Here is a 20,692-nt window from a genome sequence, read left to right as displayed (position 1 = left end):
TGCACATTCAACAAAAATATAAAGCTGTCTAACATTCTTTGTCAATTTGCCGATAATGATTCTGAAGTTTAAGATCAATAACTTATCTTTAGTGCACTTGGCAATAAAAAAATAGTCATTTTATCAAAAACATTATGACTAATGCGGTTTGGTTCACATTATGGCAAATATTAAAGACTTCAAAGCATCACAGAAGCCGGTTGTTAATGAAGATACCGAATCAAAAAAAAACGTTTCTTAACGAGTTAGCTCTTTAACTTGTTTAATTACTGTCCAATAAGAACAATCAATATGTTCTTAAAAGGTCAATAATTACTCAGTTAGAAAGTACAGTCAAAGTTGTGTACAGTGAAATCTTTACTCATGCGAGTGCTAACCTCCTCAGTGATTCATTTCAACGCGGTTTTTTTTGTGTACATTTCATACTATACGAGTTCATAAGAATTGACAAATCGTGGAATTCACGAAAAAGATTACCTAATTTAAAAAAATTTTATTGAAGTAGTCAAGTGGCTTTTGGAGTTATTTAAGTTCGACTGTATAAAACTGTATATTCCTGAACTTGCGGCATTTAATATATGTGTATACATATGTGCAGTTAGCTTAAAACAGTTTGGAATTTTATACATGACATATTCAACGATCGCATATTAATCTGAAACTTAAGTTTAGGATAGGCTCTTTGAAAAGTATTTAAGTATATTGTATTTAAAGTATATATTTAAAATCTTTATTTTCCTATTTCATGGCGGAAAATGTAAAGCTAAGACATCTAAAAAGTCTATCCTCAGAATTGTAGAGTTACATTTTAAGAGAAATCTAGCTTGAAAATTTCATCCCTTATAAAGAAACCCTTAACCTAGGTAATGTGTATTTCCCAACAGCTGTTTTGCAACATATAAAGAGTCGAAGAGCGGGTGATGATAAAGATAAGCGGTTAATAAATCAAAAGTCAGATCATAATGTGTACTATTTCACTTACAATCCTAACATATAACAGTAGTTTTTATTATCAGCTACTTTGTGAGCGCTCTCTTACTGCCGCTCTCCGCAAAAAGCTTGAGCCGGCTCCTAAGAGAAATCGCCGGCAATCACGCCCTCACCACCCCCCGCCCAAAAAAGAGTGGTGAGAAGAGAAAGAGAGAGTGGAAGAACTCGTAGCGCTCTTAATGCTTTTGGAATCCGAGGGACAGTTCAGAATTTGCGGCAGTTTTAATTTGTTTGTCGCGTTTGCTCGTTCGTTCGCTCGTTCGTTTCATTTAAGCGATTTAAAGCTTGGGCTGCGGATAAGAAAAGGAAAAAGGGGGCGGAAATAGGTTTAATTAAATATTTTGAGTGCCTCGGCTAACACAGCAATTAAGTGAATGTTGAATGTGCCAAACTTGAGAGCGCGTGAAAAGCAAGCCGTCGTGACTCAACAAAGGCTTTCTGGGAGCGTCCTGCGATTGAGAAATCGTGAGAAATTGTGCAAAAAATCAATTCGTAAGTAAACGGACGCCGCGGCAAAGATGCAGTTAAGGCAACCAGAATGAGGGGCGAGTGTCATTTACCAAACCCATTGGTCAGCACAAATTGCATTTTGTGTCAAAACAAAAAGCCCAACGAATTCGTATGTACATCAAAGGGCAAGAACAACGTGCCAGAAAAACCAAAGGAAGGTGAAGAGTGCGAATAAAAACAAAACAATGAAAACGAACAAGTTTAAACGACGAGTAACGCCAAAAACATATATATATTGGTTTCCAACTGGATGGAATGGAATGGAACAGCAACTGAGAACGAGCAGAAGGAAGTGGAGGCCAGGCCCTTTCTTCCAGTTCGGCCGCTCCAACTTTCTAAGCCCCTTTGCTGTAGGGTACTCGTTTATGCCGCCAAGTTATGTGTACTGACTAAATGAGTGAAACAAGTCTGAAACAATTTCAGTACATTTTTGTTTTAGATTATTCTTACATAAAATTGTGCTTTTATATGTGTTCGATTTGTTAGAATTTGTAATACAGTTCACAGAAAAATATTAAAATGTGTTTGAGCTCCTTTGGATGTAAAAATATCAGATAAATTTACACTATAAAGTTTTTTAAAACACATCTGATTCTAATTTGACACAAGGCACAGAATGTTATTTTTTAACAATGTGATTAAATGTCTTATTTTAGTACCTATTAATAGTACTTATTGATGAGAACACTGATAAGAGAGAAGTGTCTTTCGAATTCGTGGTGTCGTATCCTGTTAGTTGTTGTTATTTTTAATGCGATGACAATCCCCCAGCAGCTGCACTTTCCTCTCTTCTCGCTCTCTTCGCTGTCATTTCCGTTATGCGCCCTGGCCGCCCGGGGGTGAACTGCCTGCTGCCAAAGTGCATTTACTTTAATTTATTTGTGGTTCCAATTCTCCCTCTCTTTATCTCGTGAGAGAGCAGCACATGCGATTGCGTCTGTACTTGTCGCCGATTAGCCCCCTCTTATTGCAGTTGTTGCTGGGATAATTCGTATGCAGATTGCACCCGCGATTGCCATTCAAATTCAACTGCAACTGATAAGGAAAGCGGGTGCTTGTACCTACGCTGCAGACTTCTGGTCTTCGCACAGGGTGTGTCGAGATGAAAAACAGTCAAACTTCAAAACAACAAAATTAAGCTTATACATAAACCTAATGCAATCAAAAATACAAAAGTAATAACTTAATACTTATTTAAAAACACTTTAAAGATAAGCCAACTTGCCGATAAAACAGACTATTAAACTTTCAAGAGAGGTTTTTTTTACGATTTCTTTTGTATACCCTTGCGAAGGGTATCACTCAATATTATGACCAGTCAGTATTATAATATCGGTAGACATTTTCGAACCCATAAAGTATATGTATATACACTTCTTCAGCATCAGCCAAAGAAAAAACTCTTAACGAGGTAAAAACTAGTGACGACCGCACCTTTCACATACAAAGGTTCTGAAATCAACTTTTATGACTACGTACCATTTAGCTTATATTGGACAGATAGTTATACCCTTTACTCGTAGAGTAAAAGGGTATACTAGATTCATCGGAAAGTATGTAACAGGCAGAAGGAAGCGTTTCCGACGCCATAAAGTATATATATTCTTGATCAGGATCACTAGCCGAGTCGATCTAGCCATGTCCGTCTGTCCGGATGAACGCTGAGATCTCGGAAACTATTGAAATTTGGCGTGCAGATTCCTGAGCTTGTTACGCAGCGCAAGTTTGTTTCAGCAGAGTGCCACGCCCACAAACACCCAAAACTGTGGCTCCTACAGTTTTGATGCTGGAATAAAAATTTAAACTGAAATGTCAGTGGCGGATCCACAGGGGGGAAGTAGGGAAATTTCCCCCCCCTTGGAACCATAGAACCTGAAAATGCATGCACTCTGTAATGCATGCATATGGTTGACTTTTCAAATATAACCACTTTGTTTACCTAAAAATTGGGATGGATAATTTTTGTTTTATAATTTGTACTGTATTTCTCTCGCAATAATAAGTTTGAACCCCAAATCGAAGAATAAGTTCAATTTCCCCCCCCAAGAATCGTCTCTGGATCCGCCACTGGAAATGTATTGTTCTCATCAATACCTATCGATTGACCCAAAAAAAGTTTGCCACGCCCACAAACTTCAAAAAATCGTAAATATGAACGTGAATATCTCGGAAAATATCAAAGATAGAGAATTGGGAACTCAGATTTAGATTCCGTAGCCTTGCACGCAGCGCAAGTTTTTTACGTGAATATGCCACGCCCACTATAACGCCCACAAACCGCCCAAACCTGTGGCGCCCACAATTTTCATGCTAGATAAAACTTAAATATTTTGGTCTCGTCAATACCTATCAATTGATCCAAAAAAGAATTTGCCACACCCACTCTAACGCCCATGACGTTTAAATCTGTCCACCGCCGGTAGGTGGCGCATTTCAATCTCGCTTTGCTGTGTGCATATCTCCATTTCCCTTTGGTCCCTTTAGCTGAGTATAGCGTTCTTCCTTGTTTAATCTATAAAACTTTAAAACGTGACTAATTGGGACAATGTGCTATATGTGAAAAATTAAGGAATCTTAAGGGCTACACAGATTTAAATTAAAAAGAAAATCGGTACTACAGTTTTGGACAATCAATTGCATTTAGACAACTTCAGTAAGGACATCGTTATTAGGATTTTAAAGCAGCTGAATAATAACTTTCAAACGTGACTTTTTACAACAATGTGGTCAAAGGCTATACAGTTTAAAGTTTAAACAGAAATCGTGAAGGCCGTTTTTCCAATATACATATGTAAACAATTTTTTTTTTAATTTCAATAAAAAGCTTTAAGTTATTGATTTTAAGCTATGGTAATTATACAAATTACGTTGCGAATGCGTACACAGTATTTAAAAATAACTCGTCAAAGACATATAGCACAAGTCTGTAGCTTTAGTAGTTTCGGGCGTACAAATTTTAGCTTATATATATATTTATAGCTGTTTGTGGTAAATTCAAAGTTACTTTATGCAGCTGTTTAACTCCATCTAAAAATTTTAGGACGCTGAAAAATCGTTTTTGGCTTAACACACAAACTGACAAAAAGATTACAATTTTCAATTTGAAACGTCTCCCAAGTCCCTTGCACACTCTCCTGGTGCGTTTCGTCACTACGTGGACTGCTGTCTACAGTGATAGCCAAGTCGACCCTTCTGTCCGTTTGTCTATTGTCCGCTTGTCTATCAGCTCTAAAGCTTTTATAACAAAACTTTTCCAAAAGGTCCTTCTATTTCAGAACGTAACTTATCGGATAACTATGTACATTGATCAATATCGCATAGCTAACATTGGAACGATCGGAAGAATAATAGAACACAAATTCTAGCTTTGTTGTTTTTGGAAATATTTTTCTGTTCTCTAAAGCTAGTATAAGTAGTAGTAGTATTTTAGTATTTTAAAATTTCTAGTTAAACTATTCTTGAATTGCTGTACATAATTATAATCAGACGACAATGTCATACAGCTTTCATAGAAACTATCTGTGTATTTTTTTATACGAATCTGCCTAATATATAAGGATTATACGGATTCTGAAATATACATATATGGATACGTATGATTTTAATTGCGTGTCATGGTTTTATCTGCAAGGGTATATAAACATAGGCTTGTCGTGTCAATTTATATTCTTGTTAGATTTAAAGTAAGAGGGTTATATATACATATTCTATATTTTCTGAAGCTCGAATAAAGCAAAAAGAGTGTCTGGTAATATATCATGTATAGAGAAAACGGTCTGTTTTGAACTTTTGCATTTTTTAAATGTGTATTCACTTTTTGATTTTCAGTTCAATTGTTAGGACAAAAATTTGTATATGAATAGGATGACCCATTAACCCTAAACGGGCTCTTATGCCCCAAGGGCTAAACTGTAGAATTTAGTTCTATAGAACCATGGTTCCACAACTCGTGCCATTTGACGTAAGAATTAGCTGAATAGACCTAGACCGCATTCATCGATCAGCAATCAATTATCTACCAGCAACGATTTTTAATCAATATTTAATTAAGAACTCGAATTCCGACTTTCCTGCTTAACCTGTGCTTTTATCATCGGCGTCTGTCTCTGTTCAACTTAAGTGTTTTTATTGATTGTGACGGAAAATAAGTTGTTATGATTACCCGACAATGCTTTCAGATTAAACAGAACAAACTGTAAAAAAATTTCATTTCAGCCGTATTAAAAATAGTTCAATGGTGCTATTCATTTAATTGGAATTCAGGCTTATCAGGCGTGTTAGATATATAACAATCTCTATCAAGGGACATTTTTGACTTACATATATGGCGTTCATAAAACTCATTTTATGTAATAAAAACATGTTTGACAGATTTAAGACTCTAGAAGTTTGATAACTATGTACTTGTATAAGCTTTTTACATATTTTTTCACCGCTCCTTCAAAACAATTTGTCATTGATTAGTCATCAAAATGCGTTCTTGATATAAGAAATAAAAAAATTGTTTTTAGAAATACATATGTGGTCACTGAATGAGCAAAGCAACTGAGTTTCGAAATCGGATGCCAGCCAAGCCATATTTCTTCTTTGTGCTGGATAACAATTCCCGCAGTCCAGTTCCATGTTGATAAGCAGCAGCCATCTATTGTGCGACCAGTTACTGTATTGTTTATCTGAAAGGGAAGTTACTGAAAGTGAATTAAAATAAAACGAGAGCCGTAGAGCCGATTCATTTATCGTAGGGTACTTTGTGCATACTGGCTCCTGGCTCCAAAAATAAAAAACATCAACTAAATTGAAATATGTGCGGGATCGCAGAGCGTGGCTGATTTTATTGACCGCAGATGAACAGCGGCCTAACAAAACAATTTTACAATTGTTTTGGTTTCTGCTTTTGGTTCTGGTTTGGTCTTTTGCTTTTTTTCGAAATGTGATGAATGGACTGTCACGCCAATGTGAGTATAGGGCAAATCAACTCTATTAACTGAATGGGATAATAATAAATTAATTTCAACGGAATTTCCACTAACCGAAGCTCTATTAGCCGTTACTAAAAATAAAATTACTTTCAATATATAGCAATATACAAGTATAATTATATTATTTGATACGTAAGATGCCATTACGATCATTTGACCAATTCTTTCATGATTATTTATTTTTTTAAATTATCGATTCTTAAGCATTTTTAAGACAATATTTTGTTAGTTGGTTCTGTAGGCCGTCCAATTAATTCCTATCTAAGATAAGGTATGTTAGATAATACTTTTTATGTCACGGCCTTGAACAACTTAACTGGAAGACACATTTATAATTTACAACCCGACAAAAATGTATTTTTTATCTTTTTACGGTAATTTTTGTTGTTTCTTCTCGACCAACTGTGCTATAAGGTTATACTATCTATTTCGTTATCTGAATACCCCATTAAAATTTTCAATGATAACTACACGAAAGCGAAATTGTATGAATAAAACTAATCACCGTAGATATCAAATGGAACATAAAAATAGATTGCTATACAGGATGAATTATATACATACACGTTCATATTCGTGTTACTCTACTACATGTGATTATATAATTTTCTTTTTTGTTCAACTACTAATTTTTCAATTGGCAGCTGCAGTGCATGAGAATAATTTTAGGTTGGCAATGTGTCTAATATTAGAACATTTGTAGATAAAATATTTGCTATGAATCGTGAATTCTTGTTTGCTATTCTCTCCACGCAAATCGGGCATCCAGAATGCAGTTGAATCTGCTCAGTCGGCTACAATGATAAGCAAATATGCCGTAAAATTGCGTGTAATTGCAATTGTAAATTGAATTGGAACGGCACTGGAGATCTGAAATGTTGTTCATGCCTAAATTTAATTAATTTGCAATTACAATTGCAATTTAGCCAACCAAGTAGGGTGAACATTGAGGTCTCTGTCCCACCCACACATGGTGGAATTGCATTCCCACAAAACAACAGTTTGCAATTGATGATTACTGGGTTCAAGGGTTTATCTCAGATTTTCCAAGTCCTTGACCTCCTAATTGTGCATCTTGAGTCGGATTCAATCTGAAGTTATCAAAGTCATCGATGCGCAGCGGAATAGACACGAGCTTAGCCAGGCCGAAAAACACCAGTAAGCACAAGAGAATGGTAAAAATCAATCGACTTGGCGGCACTGAAATGGGCAAAATATGTTACTTAATTAAAGGAAACAATATTTAAGCTCCACAGACCTTTAGCACTGGCGAAAGGCAGCTGAATCTTGGATGATATCATTTTTTATCCCACTTCACTCTTTGATGACTGAATTCAAAATGAGATATAAAGTCAAATGAAAATATCGAGATCTTAAAAGCAGCCGGCTGATCAAACAAATACCACGTTAACAATGTTTAAGGTTATTTTACCCATGTACCGTCAGTGTTTTACCTTATTTTATGGAACTTTGAACTTCTTACCTTATATTTAATTATTTTTTGAAGCTGACTAAAATAGAACTTGTACAACGCGACAAAGTAACTCATAAAAAACCGCTATAGTCTATGGCCTCGACTCATAGATACCCGTTACTCAGCTAAATGGTGTGCGGGAGGGATGGTGATATGCTTGCAACAAATCTGCTATTTTCACTAACACACCTAGCCTATAGCGCCATCTAGCGTATATCGCCACCTAGCCTATAGTGTCACCTAGCCTGCTGAAACAAACTTGCGCTGCGCAAGAAGCTAAAGAAATACATGCCAAATCCCAACTTTCTAGCTTTAAAGTTTCCGAGATCTCAGCGTACATACGGACATGGCTAGATCGACTCGGCTAGTGATCGTGATCAAGAATATATATTCTTTATAGGGCCGGAAACGCTACCTTTTAGCTGTCACATACTTTCCGACAAATCTAGTATACCCTTTTACCCTACGAGTATCGGGTATTAAGAGTAGCCACGACTCCGGCCGACCGAGTAGTCTGAATTTAAGCGAGAACGCTTACTTTGAGTGCCTTTACTATCAGATACCCGTTACTCTGTTATGCCTCCAGATGGTGCCACTACTGACAGTTTTTTTTGTTCCTTAAAAATATGCTGGATGAGAGTCTGCATGTTAAATTTAAACTCGGAGAAAAACATGACACTAGCATTTACTATTGTCTTTAAATATATAAAAAACTCCATTAAATTTCTACTTTCCAAAAGAATCGGTTCCCTAAACCCATTTTACAGAATATTTAAAAAAATATTATGGATTCAGTATCCGTCTTTTTTTTCGTCGGGTCAGCTGGTGATACTTTTGGGGAATATGTATTCATATATTACATTATAAGCTCATCAACGCTTGAAAAAAGTTCAATTTTTTGAGTCGGGAAAAAACCACACATTTTTAAAGATAAATTATGTATATGTGTTCTATCTTTTGCTTTCTTGAAAAAGTTAAAGCCCTTGTAATAAATAGTCAACGATCATATAGATAGGAAAACCTTCAAAAAGCTTAAGATAAGATTACCATTTGAAAGAAATCTTGAAAGTATGTTTCTATTGATAAGGGTAACTCCTCAAAAGCAATTTAGTTAATAGATCATACAAACGCCTATCGTGATGGCGAAAATTTACCCACAATTTTGTGTTACTAAAAAACCCGTGAAGAAAAACTAGTGATAAAGGGTAATTGTTTGTCTGATAACGCAAAGTAGTGGCTTAACGATAAGCACCGTCCATGATATTGGACACAGTTCACGTGATTCACCGAAAATCAATTACAAAAATGCCTATGCCATTATCTGCATACATGCATTTACAATTCCCCTTGTTTCGGTGTTTCTTTATTTTAACTGATAAGCGGAAACTACCGCGAAAAACAAAACAGAACAAACCTGAGAACTGGCGAAAAATGCAATTGTGAATTGCTTAAAAAACTCTGCTTTTCTGTTTTCTGGCTGCATTTATTAACGAAGTGTCGAGTCGTTCGGGTTCAGAGCCGCAGCAAGTTTTGATTTGTTTTAGCCCCAATCGGTTGTCGCAGCTGTTTTGCATCTTCCGCGCTATTGTTATTACCAATATTGTTGCTTTACCCATGCAAACAAAATTATTAAGTAAGTGTTAAACAAAAGATTTGCTAAACAATGACTCCGGTAAAATAAAACAAAGAGGTGTTCGTTCATGCTCAAATCAAAGAATTAATTGTTTTAACATATGTGACGTTTCCTTCGTCAACTTGATCAATTGAAAGTACATAATAAAACTTAAAAAAGGTATTAGTCCGTAAGAGAAATCATCTCTTTTCTGTTCTGGTACATGTCCAAAGTGAAAGTGAAAAGAATCAAGAAACTTTGTCTTTGTTTTTAGCTCAGGTTAATTAGAAAAAGTTTCATTTTTTCCATTATATGGTATTTCTAAACAGAATTTCCAACTAAGCGTCATTTCGAAATGAGAATGCAAACGATTTCCAAATGAAGATAGTTTATTAATAAACATTAATTAAGCAACTAACACTAAATGAGTGCTTAGTTCAACGACTCTAGCCCAAAAAGTTATATTATATTCGTATTTGTTAAGCTCGTTCCGAACTAATCAAAAGTGTGAAACTAAAGCAAGCCCATGACGAGCAAAATTGTCTTTATTACGGTGTCAAAAGTGTAATTGCTTTTCTATTTGCAGTTCGCAGCAAACTAGGCAAAAATTCTTAGGATCCCAGATTTGAAGACATTTGTTATGTTGTCTGCTAGTTTTATGACGCAAACTCGAAAATAGCAAAACTCTTTGCATAGGCTCTTGACGATTTAGCCATGTTTACGTATGCCAAAAAGCCAACGTTTTGCAGTTATCTTGGTAGGGAAACAAAAACATACACAGCCACGTGCAAAATTAAAAAGAGTAAATAAAAAAAAAATTAAAATGCTTTCTGAAATAAATATTTATCAGCAACGACTTCTACGGCTGTTGCAGAATGCAACCCCGAGCAGAGGCAATTGTCACGTTTTGCATGAGATTAGCACAGTTCGACCAAACCGGGCGGAGGCGAGCCAATCCGAGCAGAACCAGCTCAATGTTCAGATAGTTGACACTAATGACCGAGTGCAGATGCGGACCGAAAAACGCAGAGTACACACGCTATATGTGATTTTCTATATATACACGTGGCTAAAATCTGGAATTTACTCTTTTTGATTGCAGAAAATGTAAGGAAAAGACGAGGTGGATTTCCCAGCTGAAGAAACGCAACCAAAGAAGCTGCCAGTCCTCAAAATCCGCTTTTTGCCACCCCTCAGGCTGAAGTTCCTGAGTTCCTTTCATCCTCATACCAGTAAACTTAAAACAAAGCCAAATGACTGCCAACAGTCTGCTTGGGAGGTCCATACTCAATGAAGGTGGGTAGAGAGATATTCCAATGATCTGTCAATTAAAAAACAAATAAAATTAATGACATCCAGGTATTATCGAAAATTGCGAGTAATTGTTTTATAGGTACATATGTACCAACAGTTTTCGAAGTTGTGCCAAATCAGCAGAGTTGTTCTCAATTTATAGCTTCAAATTAAATGATTATAAGTATAAGAAATAAATCATATATTTATTTTTAAATTTCAAGAAAAATATTTGAAAAATCTGCATTACTGTAAATTGTCTAGATTTTACTTGTTGGTTTTGCATTGAAACGATCATTAAAATTTGTATATCAGATTGAGAATAGAAACAAATAATTTTATAATGTAAACTACTAAGGAACGATTTAGAATATTTTAATAAGGTGATTCCTTTTTCTTATGTTTAGTATGGCTACTAAATGTTGATGCATAAAATAATTACTTTTGTTACCTGCAGGACGCTCGAATAAGCGCTCTTTTGTGTCCCTTATTGTGGGCCTGATCGTGGGCTTCTGCCTGGCGGAGCTGTTCGTGTACTCCTCGACGCCGGAACGAAGTGAATTCATGCCGTACGATGGCCACCGGCACGGCGATGTCAACGACGCCCATCACAGCCACGACATGATGGAGGTCTCTGGGCCGGAACAGGATGTGGGCGGACACGAGCACGTCCACGAGAACTCGACCATTGCGGAGCGACTGTACAGTGAGGTGCGAGTGCTCTGCTGGATAATGACCAATCCGAGCAACCACCAGAAGAAGGCCCGACATGTGAAGCGCACCTGGGGCAAGCGGTGCAACAAGCTGATCTTCATGAGCTCGGAAAAGGACGAAGAACTGGACGCAGTGGCTCTGCCGGTGGGCGAGGGGCGGAACAACCTGTGGGGTAAGACAAAGGAGGCCTTCAAGTATATCTACGAGCACCACATCAACGACGCCGATTGGTTTCTGAAGGCCGACGACGACACCTACACGATAGTGGAGAACATGCGGTACATGCTGTATCCCTACAATCCGGAGACCCCGGTCTACTTTGGCTGCAAGTTCAAGCCGTACGTGAAACAGGGCTACATGTCCGGCGGTGCCGGATACGTCCTCAGCCGGGAGGCAGTCCGTCGGTTTGTTGTCGAAGCCCTGCCCAATCCAAAGCTGTGCAAGGAGGATAACACAGGTGCCGAGGACGTTGAGATCGGCAAATGTCTGCAGAATGTAAAGGTTCTGGCGGGGGATTCCCGGGACTCCAACGGACGAGGTCGCTTCTTTCCGTTTGTTCCGGAGCACCATCTGATTCCATCGCACACGGACAAGAAGTTCTGGTACTGGCAGTACATCTTCTACAAAACCGATGAGGTAAGACCTCGTGCATACAACTACAATTACGTAAATACGTAATTTAATTAATATATTTATTCTCAGTAGGTTATTTTTTCGAAATCCAATGAGTCTTTGTCTCAGTTTAAATACTTTACTTATTGTTCATTTTTATTCCAGGGTCTTGACTGCTGCTCGGATAATGCCATATCATTCCATTACGTCTCTCCTAATCAAATGTACGTGCTGGACTATCTGATCTATCATCTGAGACCCTACGGTATTATAAACACACCCGAGGCATTGCCCAATAAGCTAACCGTGGGCGAGCTGATGCCGGTGATCAAGGAACAACCAACGGAAAGCACGAGTGACGGGGTCTCCAAGAGGTCCGCCGATACAAAGACGCAATAATAGGGACAGACGGATAGACTCTTAATGTACATAGATAGCTTTTGTATATATTTAAAGATAATTTTGTAACCCCACATGATGAGTCATAATAAGCTGTGCTAGCATTGCCATTACCAATTCCATAAGCCTTTTTTATGTCGTCGGTCCTTTGAATTATGTAGTTTAATTTTCTCCATATCCTCGAAAGGTCTCGTGTGTGTTCTATTGCAGAGCCGGTTCCTTTTGTACAAATACCAAACCTAGATATAATTTAGATCTGTTACTATAGTTTGTAATTAAACCTAGGTTGTACAATTATAAAATCATCACTAATAGGGCGCATTCACTATTCTACTCTGGTTTCCCGTCACTAAGTTATACACTTGCATCTTTATAAGTCGCCTAAGTAAATCCTATATATGTGTAAGTAGCTATATATTTTATCTCTTTTGTGATTGAGATTATTACGTATTATAGATATTAAACGTCTACATGTATTTAATAAAATGCAAATGAATTACAAAGAAATGGATCTGTTTTGATTGTCTTCAGATAATAATTTCTTAAAAATGTAGATTGTAGTCGAGACTGTTACGAAAATTGATATGATATATAACGTAACCGCCAAATTTAAAAATCATATTCAACAGTGATTACGCGAATGCAGGGTCGAATGCAGGATCTAGTGGAAAGTGCGGCAGTGTGGGTGCCCAGCATATAACCTCCACGTCCACGCTTCGGGTCGGCATCTAAGAGAGAGACCTCAGCGAGCGTCAGCAGCGTCTCCAGCGTTGGTGTCAGTTAATGAAGTCCTCATCCCCTATGGTAAATGGTGAGCATTTATTTAAACATTATATTAATATTTTGTTGATACCCCCCTCAACATAAGTTTAAATTTGCTATAATTTACGCGCCAAACTGACCGTATTTTTAGCCGTGAGCGAAATACCGTACCGTGTGTTACTATGGTTAATTTTTAGTATTTTTAGAGAGACCATTTCTAGTGATAGGCGATAGTACGATAAGATACCAAAATACCGATAAATCAACCGCCGATACCAATAGCTATAGTCGATATCAGGAGGCGTGAAAACCCATACTCGATAGTTTGTCTTGCTAGTATTTTTAGCTTAGCGCGCACTCGAACCAATACAGGTGTTAGGGAACTTTTATACAAAACTAGGGTATATTATATTTTACACGTGTTATACCCCTTAACCGTAGAGTTGAAGGGGTAATTTAATTCGTTAAAAAGTTGGGTTTTAGATATCTGTTTTATAGCTTTTTCACACAGGGGGATTCCACTTCGGCGACCAAATTTCGTTTCAGCCATTTTTTTCCGCTCAGCGGAAAACGTAAGAGCTAAGGTGTTTAAGTTATCTCATCATAAATATTGTAAATGCACTAAAATTTTTTTCGGTAAAAACTCTTTGCACGTCCCCTCTCCCTTCGGATACGTTAGGTTATGTCGACCAGCTGTTCGTTTCAGCGATTCTCTACGTGAAAAAGAATCCGCGGCTGTGTGCAGAGGCTATATTTACGGTAATCGTTAGGCTATCGTTGGTATCCCATCCCTTTGACACATGGTATTTGTTTATAAATAAAAGTGGTTATAATGTTGGCGCCAATTAAGCATTTATTGGGAAATTATCGCATTGTTTTGGCCAGCGGATCCCCAAGAAGGCAGGAACTGGTCAAAATGTTGGTGTGTTGCAGTAGAAATCACATTCATTTTGAAGTCTAACCTTTATAAGAATTTGTAATTTTAGGGCCTCAATGCGGAACTATGTCCTTCAACATTTGAAGAGAATTTAGACCTGGAGGACTTCAAGGAGTTCTCAGATTACATAGAGGCCACTGCACTGGGAAAAGCGGAAGAGGTTTTCTCGAGACTGAGTTCCTCGGGGGATTATAAAAACTTAATTGTGATAGCTGCAGATACGATGGTGACCTTGGGGAAGGAGATTTATGGAAAGCCCAAGGACTCTACGGATGCAATACGCATGCTAACCAAGTAATAATTTTTTTATATATGTATAGCTTTGACAGATTCTTCTATATTTATAGAATTATAACAGGTACATGTTGATAGAAACTAGTATATTACTAATATTTTAGAACTACTTATTGTATTACCGTCACTAATCGGCCCTGTTTTAGATGTAATTGTAATACCTACTTCCCTGTTATAATCTCCTGTAGTTTATCTGGAACCTCTAATCGGGTTTTTACCGGAGTTGTACTGAAACATGCCCATGGAATTCGCAAATTTACGGATACAGCTGACGTATACTTTGGTGACCTGCTGCCAGATCAAATTCAGAGCTATGTGGATTCCGGTGATCCCCTGTAAGCTGCTAAAACTCAAGATTTTGTCAATAGTTGGTTTTCATTTTTCCACTGCAGAGATAAAGCTGGAGCTTATGGGGTTCAAGGTCCTGGAGGTGCTCTCATTCACCGGATTGACGGCGACTTTTACTGTGTGATGGGACTACCGCTGCATCGCCTGTGCTGTGAATTGAACAAGCTGTTCCTGGAGGATCTTTCGTAGATGTTTTTGAATCAGATCTTGTGATTTTAATCTTTGCTGATAAGCGGCTGTATCTCCCCGACGCTCTGGGCTTATTTGTTTTTGTTTTTTTTAGCCCAAGTCAATTAAAAATACAAATCATATAACAGCGAGCAAAAATCAGATGGCTTTTGAGAGAGCAAGGCACAGTGGTCATGTTGCTGTGTATTTGCCCTACAAAACACATGTTCCGAATTTAGATGTAATGTAATTTGACTTTTTGACACTTTCGTTTAAAGTTGTTAAGATTATCAAAAATAATAGTTGACAAATACTTGAAACATTTTTCATGAGTGCCCTTACTCTTCTATTTTTTTAAAGAATTAAGCTGCGAATGGATTATAGCTGGTTTGAGGTGTAGTAAAATCTTTAACACTCACCACTGTTCCCACAGAGAGAATCTCGCTTGTGAAGTGGTCTAATCATATAAAACGGAGCCACATATTATTTTGAAAGATAACACTGCTATATGACACAATAATGTATTGTATTCGTGAGCTGGGCTAGGGAATTACCAACGCCAGTAGTGTTCAAACGTGTACGCCAACCGGATCCATCATGTCCCAGAGCTCCTATAAGATGTGGGGTGGTCGCTTCAGCGAGAAGCCCCATGAAGCACTCCAGTCGCTTAACAATAGTCTGCCCTACGATTCTCGCTTGTATGCGGATGACCTGGATGCCAGCAAGGCGTATGCAGAGGCGCTCCACAGAGCGGGTCACCTGAACGAAGCCGAAGCCGATAAGCTGGTGAAGAATCTCGAGTTGCTGCGATTCGACTGGATCGAAGGGTCTGTGAAGTTCCTGCCTGGTGATGAGGATGTCCACACGGTTAACGAACGGCTTTTGGTGGGAATAACCGGCGAGCTGGGCCAGCGGCTTCACACGGGGAGGAGCAGAAATGACCAGGTGGTCACCGACATGAAGCTTTGGCTTCGCAAGGCCATCCGCGAGACCTTGGGCCGCTTGAGTCGGGTCATTGAAGCTGCCACCCGGCAGGCGGAACTCCACCTGGGCGTCCTTATGCCAGGATACACGCATCTACAGCGGGCCCAGACCGTCCAGTTCTCGCACTGGCTGCTGTCCCACGCATTCGCCTTGAGGGAGGATGCCCAGCGACTGGTGCAGCTAAGGGATCGGTCTAATGTCCTCCCCCTGGGAAGTGGCGCCCTGGCGGGCAATCCGCTCGGCATCGATCGGCTGTGGCTAGCTGAGAGGCTGGGATTCTCAGGAGTCACGGCCAACAGCATGCACGCTGTTGGAGACCGCGATTTTGTGGGTGAGTCTTTTAAGGAACGCCCACTTAAGTCATTTCAAAGTCGTTGATACTGCAATTTGGGTGCGATAGATTTCTTATCTACGTACTGCTCGACATTTTATTTTTCAGGGGAGACGCTGATAAGCCCGGCTAGTACACTTTATTGCTTAACAATTTAAAAAATCGTTCATACGATTTGTTTTCTTTGCAATCGGTCTGATCGATAATTGCTATAATCTAAAAGATAGCGTTGCTCTTTTGTCAGTTTTGTTTTTTTCGCTATTTCAAATCTTGTCACTTGTACATATATATAACATTATAAAACTATGGCTTTACCAAAGGATATCTAAAACAGTAATGCTTAAAAGATTATTTTTAAAGGGGTAAAACTAAAAAATATATTTTTGTTCTGCAACTGTAAACGTACATATGTAACTGCAACTGCCGGGTCAAACTGATTTCCTAGGAGATTGCAAAATGAACACAATGGCTTCGCAGAACTTTTACCTGACCTGGTATTTTAATCGCTTCGCGCTTTCAGTTGACTTTATATATTGCTGCTCTATGGTGAGCCTACATCTGTCCCGATTGGCCGAGGATCTCATCATATATAGCACCAAAGAGTTCGATTTCATCCGACTGGCTGATGGCTTTTCCAGTGGCAGCAGCCTGATGCCCCAGAAACGCAATCCGGACAGTTTGGAGCTCATTCGCGGAATGTCCGGAGTGATCACCTCCAATCTTACGGGTATTATGATGACCATCAAGGGCACTCCGTCCACCTACAACAAGGATTTGCAGTTTGACAAGGAGTACTGCTTCCATTCCTTCGATAAGCTGTCCCAGGTGCTCGATGTGACCGACGGAGTTTTACAGACGATGCATGTGAAACAGGAATCGATGGAGGCGGCTCTTAGTACGGACATGTTGGCCACTGATTGGGTATGGTGATTTGATGAGTATTAGCTTGCCGTTTGTGTATATTTGTTAAAATCACTTAGGAATAACCTTTTAAGAGACTGTTTACCCTTCCAAAATGTTTTTTGAAAACATTATAAAACAGTTTGTGAAATCCTAAAAGTATTAATCATGCAGAAGTGTAATATTCAATTTATTATACCCGTTACTCGTAGAGTAAAAGGGTATACTAGATTCGTCGGAAAGTATGTAACAGGCAGAAGGAAGCGTTTCCGACCCCATAAAGTATATATATTCTTGATCAGGATCACTAGCCGAGTCGATCTAGCCATGTCCGTCTGTCCGTCTGTCCGTCTGTCCGTCTGTCCGGATGAACGCTGAGATCTTGGAGTGCAGACTCCTGAGCTTCTTACGCAGCGCAAGTTTGTTTCAGTAGAGTGCCACGCCCACTTTTACGCCCACAAACCGCCCAAAACTGTGGCTCCTACAGGTTTGATGCTTGAACAAAAATTTTAACTGAAATGTATTGTTCTCATTAATACCTACCGATTGACCTAAAAAAAAGTTTGCCACGCCCACTTTATCGCCCACAAACCGCTCCCAAATTTCAAAAAATCGTAAATATGAACGTAGATATCTCGGAAACTATCAAAGATAGAGAATCAGGATTTCAGATTTAGATTCCGTAGCTTTGTACGCAGCGCTAATTTGATACGCGAATATGCCACGCCCACTCTAACGCCCACAAACCGCCCAAGCCTGTGGCGCCCACAATTTTCATGCTAGATACAAAATTTTAACTGAACTGTATAGGTCTCGTCAATACCTATCGATTGACCCAAAAAAAAATTTGCCACGCCCACCCTAACGCTCATAACGCTTAAATCTGTCTACCGCCGGTAGGTGGCGCATTTCAGTCTTGCTTTGCTGCTTGCTTATTTTCATTTCCCTTTGATCCCTTTAGCTGAGTAACGGGTATCTGATAGTCGAGGTACTTGACTATAGCGTTCTTTCTTGTTATACCCGTTACTCGTAGAGTAAAAGGGTATACTAGATTCGTCGGAAAGTATGTAACAGGCAGAAGGAAGCGTTTCCGACCCCATAAAGTATATATATTCTTGATCAGGATCACTAGCCGAGTCGATCTAGCCATGTCCGTCTGTCCGTCTGTCCGTCTGTCCGTCTGTCCGGATGAACGCTGAGATCTTGGAAACTATGAGAACTAGGCTATTGAGATTTGGCGTGCAGACTCCTGAGCTTCTTACGCAGCGCAAGTTTGTTTCAGTAGAGTGCCACGCCCACTTTTACGCCCACAAACCGCCCAAAACTGTGGCTCCTACAGGTTTGATGCTAGAACAAAAATTTTAACTGAAATGTATTGTTCTCATTAATACCTACCGATTGACCTAAAAAAAAGTTTGCCACGCCCACTTTATCGCCCACAAACCGCTCTCAAATTTCAAAAAATCGTAAATATGAACGTAGATATCTCGGAAACTATCAAAGATAGAGAATCAGGATTTCAGATTTAGATTCCGTAGCTTTGTACGCAGCGCTAATTTGATACGCGAATATGCCACGCCCACTCTAACGCCCACAAACCGCCCAAGCCTGTGGCGCCCACAATTTTCATGCTAGATACAAAATTTTAACTGAACTGTATAGGTCTCGTCAATACCTATCGATTGACCCAAAAAAAAATTTGCCACGCCCACCCTAACGCCCATAACGCTTAAATCTGTCTACCGCCGGTAGGTGGCGCATTTCAGTCTTGCTTTGCTGCTTGCTTATTTTCATTTCCCTTTGATCCCTTTAGCTGAGTAACGGGTATCTGATAGTCGAGGTACTTGACTATAGCGTTCTTTCTTGTTTTGAATTGATTTCATTTAAAAAGGGTATGTTTTATTTATTTAATTTTTGTAGCTTTTTAATATTGATGATGATGCCAATGTGCATTTTTTCATAAAAAAAACTTTCTAAATTCTTTGTTTTTAAACTTTTTAAAACGAAAAATTTAAATTTTTAAATGTATTTTTTGGTCGTAAAGATAAAATTGACGTTAATACGATTTCACGTAGTTCGTTTGAAAGGCAGTGAATAAATTATAAAAACGAATAATACTTTTTATGTTCTTTTCAGGCCTACTATCTGGTGAAAAAGGGTATTCCCTTCCGCCAGGCGCACCACATTATCGGTCGCGTGGTTACAGAGGCTGAAAACCGGGGCGTGGACATTACGGATCTGCCACTGGGCGAGCTGCAGGCCTTTAGCCCTGTATTTGGATCGGATATCGTTCAAGTGGCCGACTACTCCAACAATGTGCAGCAGTACAACGCGATCGGCGGAACCGCCAGTAGCAGCGTCGTGGAGCAGTTGCGATTGCTCAATAAGTTCGTCAAGGAACTGCGCAAACAGTCATAGGGATCTCAAGTTCATTCAATTTTCCTTTGTGTAACATATGTATATATCTTATTACTCGTGATTATTAAATTCACTCAATAATTTACAACGATTAACCGCGCGTTAAACTCGTTTTGACCTTGTGGTGTATCTTATACGTTTTTTTGTACGCTGAATGGCTGGATTGTCAGGACTTTTAACTTTGCATTATGGAGTTTTTGCTTGTTATCATTAAAAGTGATTTCAGGATCCCGCAACAAAAATTATTTCAAGAAACCCCGATAAAAACACATCAAGGTCACAATTTGTAATTGACCAAAGACTCCAGGCAGTTGTCGCAAAATTAATGAATGCAATGCGGAAAAGGTACGTCGGAAAAGCTTATTTCTGTCGCTTGTTTACCCTAGATTATAATATCTGGAACACTTTCGAGGATAATCTTCATGTATTTCTTCATTCGCGGTCAATCAAGAATAGTATTTTCGAGAAATTCGGAGGTCAGGACCGTAAACTAGAGTATTGATGAAATATTTTATTTACATAATTAGTTAATAATGTTATGATCTTGAACATATAAAATATTATACAGCAGTTCAATATTTATGTCAGTCAGTCAGAAGTTTGCAACGCAGTGAAGGAGACATTTATGACCCTATAAAGAATATATACATATGTATTCTTGATTAGCACCACTAGACTAGTCGATCTTGCCATGTGAATCTGTGCCTCCGTCTTTCGGGTTGAAACTTTCTTTCTATTGCAGGTAGTAAAAGTAGGAACGAAAAAATCGGAAAAGAAATAAAAACAAGAGAGTACGCTATAGTCGAATGCCTAGACTATTACATACCCGTTATTCAGCTAGCCACTTATAAACATATAATCATCTTTTGGCAAATCTAGCGTCAATATTGTGGGCTCCAAAGCGACAGTTTTCGATTTCGCAAACAACTCCATCTACTGCAAAAACTTTAATTGCTCATAACTTTTT

The 20,692-nt window shown here is 38.6% G+C and overlaps 3 protein-coding genes across 6 annotated transcripts; all 3 read left to right on the top strand.

Moving 5' to 3' along the window:
* The first annotated feature begins 1,233 nt into the window (after positions 1-1,233).
* LOC119546749 (glycoprotein-N-acetylgalactosamine 3-beta-galactosyltransferase 1) lies at positions 1,234-13,070 on the top strand. 3 transcript variants are annotated; one of them, XM_037853249.1, is made up of 4 exons: positions 1,234-1,482; positions 10,668-10,861; positions 11,316-12,208; positions 12,350-13,070. In XM_037853249.1, the coding sequence occupies exons 2-4, from the start codon at positions 10,819-10,821 to the stop codon at positions 12,581-12,583; spliced, it is 1,170 nt and encodes a 389-aa protein (XP_037709177.1). In that variant the 5' UTR covers positions 1,234-1,482; positions 10,668-10,818; the 3' UTR covers positions 12,584-13,070. The 3 variants fall into 3 exon arrangements, with proteins under 3 accessions (XP_037709177.1, XP_037709179.1, XP_037709178.1); XM_037853251.1 differs by lacking the exon at positions 1,234-1,482 and adding an exon at positions 8,342-9,586; XM_037853250.1 differs by lacking the exon at positions 1,234-1,482 and adding an exon at positions 9,832-10,610.
* Positions 13,071-14,123: 1,053 nt separating this feature from the next.
* Positions 14,124-15,412, top strand: LOC119547596 (dTTP/UTP pyrophosphatase). 2 transcript variants are annotated; one of them, XM_037854516.1, is made up of 4 exons: positions 14,124-14,267; positions 14,332-14,576; positions 14,765-14,911; positions 14,969-15,412. In XM_037854516.1, the coding sequence occupies exons 1-4, from the start codon at positions 14,178-14,180 to the stop codon at positions 15,111-15,113; spliced, it is 627 nt and encodes a 208-aa protein (XP_037710444.1). In that variant the 5' UTR covers positions 14,124-14,177; the 3' UTR covers positions 15,114-15,412. The 2 variants fall into 2 exon arrangements, with proteins under 2 accessions (XP_037710444.1, XP_037710445.1); XM_037854517.1 differs by having other exon boundaries at positions 14,183-14,263.
* A 53-nt stretch (positions 15,413-15,465) lies between these two features.
* On the top strand, positions 15,466-19,820 carry LOC119546081 (argininosuccinate lyase). The gene is made up of 4 exons (XM_037852157.1): positions 15,466-15,486; positions 15,639-16,407; positions 16,928-17,328; positions 19,444-19,820. The coding sequence occupies exons 1-4, from the start codon at positions 15,466-15,468 to the stop codon at positions 19,723-19,725; spliced, it is 1,473 nt and encodes a 490-aa protein (XP_037708085.1). The 3' UTR covers positions 19,726-19,820.
* The last annotated feature ends 872 nt before the right edge of the window (positions 19,821-20,692 follow it).

Source organism: Drosophila subpulchrella, chromosome 2L (assembly GCF_014743375.2).
Source record: "Drosophila subpulchrella strain 33 F10 #4 breed RU33 chromosome 2L, RU_Dsub_v1.1 Primary Assembly, whole genome shotgun sequence".
NCBI lineage: Eukaryota > Metazoa > Arthropoda > Insecta > Diptera > Drosophilidae > Drosophila > Drosophila subpulchrella.
This window is presented reverse-complemented; position numbering and strand designations above follow the sequence as displayed.